Source organism: Pristiophorus japonicus, chromosome 6 (assembly GCF_044704955.1).
Source record: "Pristiophorus japonicus isolate sPriJap1 chromosome 6, sPriJap1.hap1, whole genome shotgun sequence".
Classification (NCBI taxonomy): domain Eukaryota; kingdom Metazoa; phylum Chordata; class Chondrichthyes; family Pristiophoridae; genus Pristiophorus; species Pristiophorus japonicus.
The window spans coordinates 223829588-223836841 of NC_091982.1; the positions used below are offsets into that span (position 1 = coordinate 223829588).

Genomic DNA, 7254 nt, shown 5'->3' on the forward strand with positions numbered 1-7254 from the left:
CACTCAAAGGAGTGAACAGTTCCCCGTACCTGAAAGTGTATCTAAGGCAGAGCCTTAATTTTGGAACATCCCCTTTTCATTTGTACAAGCAGCATAAATTTACACAGAAGCAATAAAATACAGCAAATTATTGATGGTACAAATTGTTTGAAATAATAACGATTGAATCAATCCAGAAGGTATTAAAATGTTTTCTTCAGAACACATTTCTTACACGGTTAAATAATCAGCAAGATGCTTGAAGAAACTAATTTCAGAGATCTCTGGCGTGATGTTATGGGGCAGCTTTAGGTAACCACAGAGAATCCAGCTGTCAATTTAGACTCAATTGAAACAGAGTCAAAGTTATTGTCTGGTATATATACACCAGACAAAGCTTTTCTAACAAACATCAAAACATTAATTCATAATCTTCAAATTGCATCCTTTGTGTAGGATAATATGGCGAGACAACCTTCACATCTTTGACCATGTAAATGTGACAAAACTTCTAATCCTGACCAATTTACATATCAAAGAGCCCACCTATGGCTTGCAGATAACTTTACCCCAGCCTCCATCTTAGTTTAGTAAAGAAATATAAACTTCTGTCAACTTCCATTCTTCCCTCCTCCTCTACTATTACCATTGTAAATGGCAACTCTGCTGTTGCCATTTACACCTCCTCTGGGCCTATCTGTGGTTTCTATACCTGCCTCACTATTACCTCCATTTGCCTTGCACCTTCCCTTTTGTCATTTAATCACTCCTGCCCTCCAGCTTCTCATGGACCTTTCCTTTTGTTATTTTCCTGTCCCAATTCCCTGGGCTCAGAGCTTGCTTAATAGCTGAAAATGCTGGAAATCTCAGCGGGTCAGGCAGAATCTGTGGAGAGAGAAACAGAGTTAACGTTTCAGGTCGTTGATCCTGCGTCAGAACTACTACCCCATTGAGATTTCCAGCATTTTCTGTTTTTATTTCAGATTCCAGCATCCGCAATATTTTACTTTTGCTTAAAACCTGCTCATCTCTAATATTTCCCAGTTCTGATGAAAGGTCATCGAGCTGAAACCCACTCCACAGATGTTGCCTGACCTGCTGAGTGTTGCCAGTATTTTCTGATTTTATTTCAGATTCCCAGCAGCCGCAGTATTTTGTTTTTGTTGACTTCTGTCAACCTCGTTTTCAAAAAAAATGACACTCATTCTACTTTCATAAAAAAGAGACTTTGGCATCTGAAATCTTCCTGTTTTCAGACAGGGCAAGGTGGACTCCCAGCACAGTTCAGTTGCTTGCCTTCAAACTACCTTTGTTTGACTTCCAGAACTCTTCAGAGACCGGTTTTGCATATTTAGTCTTGGTCCTGCTCCGACCCCTACCACCTTGTCATCATCATAGGCAGTCCCTCGAAATCGAGGAAGACTTGCTTCCATTCTAAAAGTGAGTTCTCAGGTGACTGTACAGTCCAATATGGGAATTGCAATCTCTGTCACAGGTGGGACAGACACTGGTTGAAGGAAAGGGTGGGTGGGGAGTCTGGTTTTCCGCGCGCTCCTTCCGCTGCCTGCGCTTGTTTTCTGCACGCTCTTGACAACGCGACATGAGGTGCTCAGCGCCCTCCTGGATGCTCTTCCTCCACTTAGGGCGGTGACTTTCATTTGACTTCCAGAACTCTTTAATGACCAAATAGTAGTAGATGGCATCCAGGACACAGTTTACATTTGCTACACACAGGCAGATCTGGAGAAAGTTGCGCAGAGGCACCAGGTAACTCTGTGATATCCAGCACTTTCGAGCTGAAAAATACAGCAAGGTTGCCACGTGAGTCGGTGTGAAACAAACCAGGAAAGTTAACAGATTTGAAAGGACGATCTTCACGGACTTGCTGCTGGATCTGTTCTCGGGTTTCATGGCGCCGCTTCTCTGCAGAGTTCTGATGATCTGAAGGGAGCAGAAGATCATGGTGAGAGCAGTGAGCAGAAACACGATTTGGACGGGTGCAATATTAGATACACTCCAAACCGACTTTGAATGGTTGAAAAAACAGATCTTCGAGTTCCTTTTAGAATAAATGCCGATGCTGCAAGACCAGACAGCAATCCAAACCCCGGCACAGGCGATCACCGTTTTCTTTGGGGATCTGAAGGTTCTGGCCAGAAAGGGGTGCTTTATGGCGATGTAGCGATCCATGCAGATGAACGTTATGAGCAGGATACTTGCATAGGTGTTCACATAGTACAGAGACTCCAAGAAGCTGCAGAATGCCGGACCCAGAAACCACTCCTCAGTCTGGTAAGCGTAGATTTTGAAAGGCAGGGAGAAAAGCAGCAGCATGTCCGACACGATCAGGTTGGTCATGTAGATCGTAGACTCCGTCCACTTCTTAAATTTAAAGCACAGGTACCACAATGCAATTCCGTTAAGTACCAAACCGAAAATAAAGGTCGGCGGGTTGACGATTAACTGAAATCGCTTCACAGAATCGTCCACTGTGTTTGACGTGCTTGCTGTACAATTTATTGCTGGAAGAAATAAAATGACAACGTAAATTGTTATCAAGATAAAGGAACTTCTAGATATCACTCATTACAAACCATGCTCAATTTTTGTTTTACAAAATGTGATTTGGTGTCTTTAACCCTTCAAAGTATTCTGTTTAAATAATTTACGATCATAAATCGAAGTTGCCTCTATGTTGATAGCTATCAGGTGAATTTTTACGGGTATCTATTTCGCTCGACTTCGAATTCTTCCCCCGTAATTCCTGCTCGATAAATGTGTCGGTTTTGCATTCCTTTTTGAACCTCTTCAGTCCGTACTGTCATAGAATGATACAGCACAGAAGGAACAGAAGGAACCCATGCAGTCCATCATGCCTGTGTAGGCTCTTTGAAAGGACTGTCCAATCAGTCCTACTCCCCTGCCCTTTCCCCATAGCCCTGCAAAATCATAAGAACATAAGAAATAGGAGCAGGAGTAGGCCATACGGCCCTTCGAGCCTGCTCCGCATTCAATAAAATCATGGCTGATCTGATCATGGACTCAGCTCCACTTCACCACCTGCTCTCCATAACGCTTTACTCTCTTAATGCTCAAAAATCTGTCTGTCTCCACCTTAAAAATATTCAATGACCCAGCCCCCACAGCTCTCAGGGGCAGAGAATTCCACAGATTTACAACCCTCTGAGAGAAGAAATTCCTACTCATCTCAGTTTTAAATGGGCAGCTCCTTATTCTGAGACTATATCCCGTAGTTTTAGTTTCCCTATGAGTGGAAATATCCTCTCTGCATCCACCTTGTCGAGCTCCTACATCATCTTATATCTTTCAATAAGATCACCTCTCATTCTTCTGAACAATGAGTATGGGCCCAACCTACTCTTCCCCGAAATGATCTATTAAAATATTGCAGAAAAAACTTACCATCTGCCAAGGTTTGGTTCATTTTTGCTGTGTGATCGGAATTGAGCTACTAATTGGATGCTTCCTGTTCCGCAGTGATCTAACTGTTAAAGGTTTGCAAATCTAGACCTCAGTAGAAGCTTCCCCTTCCCTTTCAACTTTATGGCAGCCTATCACACCGCCACAGATTTATCATCAAAAATTGAGACGTTTTCATTAGTTTATACTTGAATAAAACCACTAGCAGCATTTAGCAGCTGTTCAACAAACTGGTTGTTCAGATTTTCAAGGGGCCCCAAATGCTTTCTTTTGAAATAACATACAGATTTTGCTGAAAATTTAATGGTATGTGAATGATGCATTCTGTTATTAATGTGCAAATCGGCCAGTAACTTGTGGCGAGGAAGAGCTACCTTGTGAATTGCAAATCGCCACATTAATTGCCCATTAAACTCGCCACAGAAAGTCACTGTAGTAATTAACAGCATAAATACCCTTTTAACAACTGTGTTATTAGTTAATAACTGCCAATCATCTTTCTTGCCCAGAAAGTGAACAATTATAACTGTGGAGTCTTATTCCTTCAGGTTGTAAATTATTGTTGGAGATTTTTAAAAAGTCAGTTTTAATATTTTTTCTTACTTTTCCATTCTTCTCTTTTTTGACGCTCTTAATCCAATCTTCTTTCCCTCTCTTTACTTATCTTTCTGTACCTGATTTGACAATGAATTCACCCCTTCTCAATCCTTCCTCTGTTTATTTCTAAAACCTTTAATCTCATCGGTTGAGGAGATACACTGTTAGTCCCATCATTCACAAGGTCCCAGATGACCTGTTTCCCTGCTTGCACTTCTAGTAAATTCTTGGACAGAAAATGTTAAAACCTAAACATGCAGAAAACAAATCTAACATGGCACTGATTTTTACAATACTTGTTTTAATATCTTATAATCATTAATATCTTATAATCATCAGTGTCATATAATCATCAGTATTGGATTTATAATCATGTGTAAGAATTAAATGTAAAGGTCTGTAATCATCAATTCTATGCAATGATAATCTGAATTATATATGACATGTAACCCTTTTGCATATAATTCAAAGTCTGTGAATAAGCTGTAACCAGACTGCCTGGGGTGAGAAAGAGAATTGCTATGGTCGAATAGGGAAATTGTGGGTGAAAGTTGGTTGAGTCACAGAGTACAGTTAGCCTGGGAAGCAAGATCAGATGTAGCTGCCACAGGGTAGGAATGTTATGTCTGCAGTGAATTAAAAAACATAGGCCTTTCACAGGGATCAGCAAGGACGCTATATAGCTACACTATGGAGAAATGTTCCTTTTGTGTTGCCATAACTACTCTAGATATGAGTCTTGGGGCTAGACTTTGCCTAAAGCCCCTCACCGCCTGATTGCCACCCAGAAACACCGCTAACATTCTGCAACTAATGCTGGAGAAAATTTCCATAATAAAGGTAAGAAATACTGCCCGGCGAGAAAATGGATCTTCTCCAATATTCTCCAATATCACCAATATTCTCAACAGTTTCTCGGCAGTTAAAGGTGAAACTAGGTGAAACAGGCGGGTCTTAAAAAGCTTTTTAAAATTTACTCCGAGGCTGCAGTTGGACCTAGGGAGAAGGGAAAACTTAAAGAAAAACATTTTCACAAAAAAAAAGTTAAAAACCATTCCCAAGATAGTTTTACAGCTAATCGCCATTTTACAATTAAAAAAAAATAAAGAACCTTTAACTTACCTTTCTTTGCAGAGTACTCACCTACCGCCCTGTTTAAGTAGCTTTCACAGGGCGGTTCTCTCGGAGATCTGGACGGGCTTCCGTTAAGGGCAAACTTACACCCTGGCGATTCTCTCTATGGTGAACGTTGCCGGTTTGCTCCCGGTGGTCATTTCAAGATGTGGGCGGTTCCATTTAAAAAGTAAGAGGGAAACGTTCGCTGGGCAAATACAGCTGTACCACTGAGAAAACTGCCAAAAATGAAGGCAAAAGTCTCCCCTCAAGTGGGCTAGACTTTCCAGTATGATTGCTATCGCCCCAAAATGGGTGACATTTCCGCCGTTAGTGCTTTTTTATTTTTCAGGATCACTGAAATAGCATCCATTTTAAAAAACGCTAATTTCGCCTTTTTAATTTGGGTGATAGCCTTAGCGATGTGAAATGGGCAATAGCGATGTATTCAGTCATGCAAGGCTGGCGTCCATAGCAATGGTTGTTCTGCACATGCGCTTTTTTTTCAGGCAAATAACTTTTCCTGCAATTCAGAAGGTCAGGGGTCATCTGCGCATGCTCAGAAGGCAAAGGGAGGGAGGTTGAAAGGATTTTTAAAGGAAGCTTTGTGGAGGCTTGTGCATTTGAAGGAATTGATACAAAGAATAATCAGATAACATGGAGATGGAGCATGAGGAGTCAGGAGAGAGTGTTGAGGAGGTTGCAGAGAGAAGGAGGCCGAAAGCCTTCTCCGAACAGGTGAAAGAGGCCTTAGTCCATGAGGTGGAGACTCAGTGGGTCCAATTAATCCAGGGTGGGCATGGGAAAGTCCCCCCCCCTCCCCCGAGTATACCAGCAAATATGGGCGGATATCGCCGCGATAGTCTCATCGGTAGCCTACGATAGAAGAGAGACAGACCAGTGCTGCAAGCGCTGGAACAGTTGTTTCATCCACAAGATTAAATATTAAGTTATTCAATTTTTAATTGTAATGATGCACTGACTCATTAATTAGAATGTAAATCTGCCAGATTGTAATTAAGCTGGGTAATCTTGGGTAGCTTCCCTGTTCAGATTTGGACCCTTTAATTCTAATGTTGTTGAGATGCCTTAAACTTAATCGACAGTATTAATTATTATTTAAATGCTTTGATCGAAAATTGGGGCCAAAGGAATGACTGGAAACAGACAGACCGCAAACACTCGGCATTTCTACCACTTTAGTTTCGAAGGAGAATTATTAAATTATATCTCTGCTTGTGCGCTGTGAGCAACTCTTTAGCTTGGGCACCATCTCCTTTTTGGTTAGGTTGGTGGATGGGGGCACGACTGAGCACTGAGGGGTCCGCTCAGCTTTGCCCAGACTATCTGAATCTCTCTGACTGCTGTCAGTCACACAGTTACCCAGCCTGGACTGGGGGAGAGCTGCCCTGGGACACTTTGGGACATTAGCTCCTGTCACACAGAGGTCTCTGAGCACATCCCAGGCCCCCTCCCCTCATGGTCCTTTCATTGCCCAGCTCACCAGCTCACCAGCGGTCCTGATTACTCCCCCCCTCCATCGGGGATCTCCATCGATGGCAAAAGCCCACCTCCCTCTCCTCAGGCGCCAAATGGCACGATCCGTTGATGGGCCCTTTCCTGGGGATTATACGCGAGGGGGTTGGTGTCAAGCATTAGTTCCTAAACACGATCTTATTAAATATTTTCTCTGAACGTAGATGTTATAACTATGCATCCATTAGATACAAACCGTATTAGTATATAACGTTAATGTTAACGATGAATAGTATGCGGGGTGATTAATTGTGGATTACAGTATCTGTTGTGTTTCCGTAATAATACCTAGGCAATTAGCTTATGTCATGCTCTTTAACTTGGGCACCATCTCCTTTTTGGTTAGGTTGGTGGATGGGGGTACGACTGAGCACTGGGGGGTCCGCTTAGCTTTGCCCAGACTGTGTGAGTCTCAACTACAAGTGCATCATAGCTAAGCTTTATTCTACTCTCCTATGTCCACAAGCAGGTATTTGCAGGATGGGGAGCTGGATAATGATCAGGAAGTAGCTTCAATGGAAAATGTTGTTGTGCCTAAAAAGCTAAATTCTTTCAGTGAAGAATTAAAACTACAAATTAGATGTAAAT

The 7254-nt window shown here is 42.1% G+C and overlaps 1 protein-coding gene across 1 annotated transcript; it reads right to left on the minus strand.

Annotated features, from left to right (window-relative positions):
* Positions 1-210: 210 nt before the first annotated feature.
* Positions 211-3424, minus strand: LOC139266261 (G-protein coupled receptor 55-like). Its single transcript, XM_070884091.1, has 3 exons — positions 3403-3424; positions 1544-2501; positions 211-310 (listed from the first exon to the last, which is right to left on the minus strand). The coding sequence occupies exons 1-3, from the start codon at positions 3422-3424 to the stop codon at positions 211-213; spliced, it is 1080 nt and encodes a 359-aa protein (XP_070740192.1).
* Between the last annotated feature and the right edge of the window lie 3830 nt (positions 3425-7254).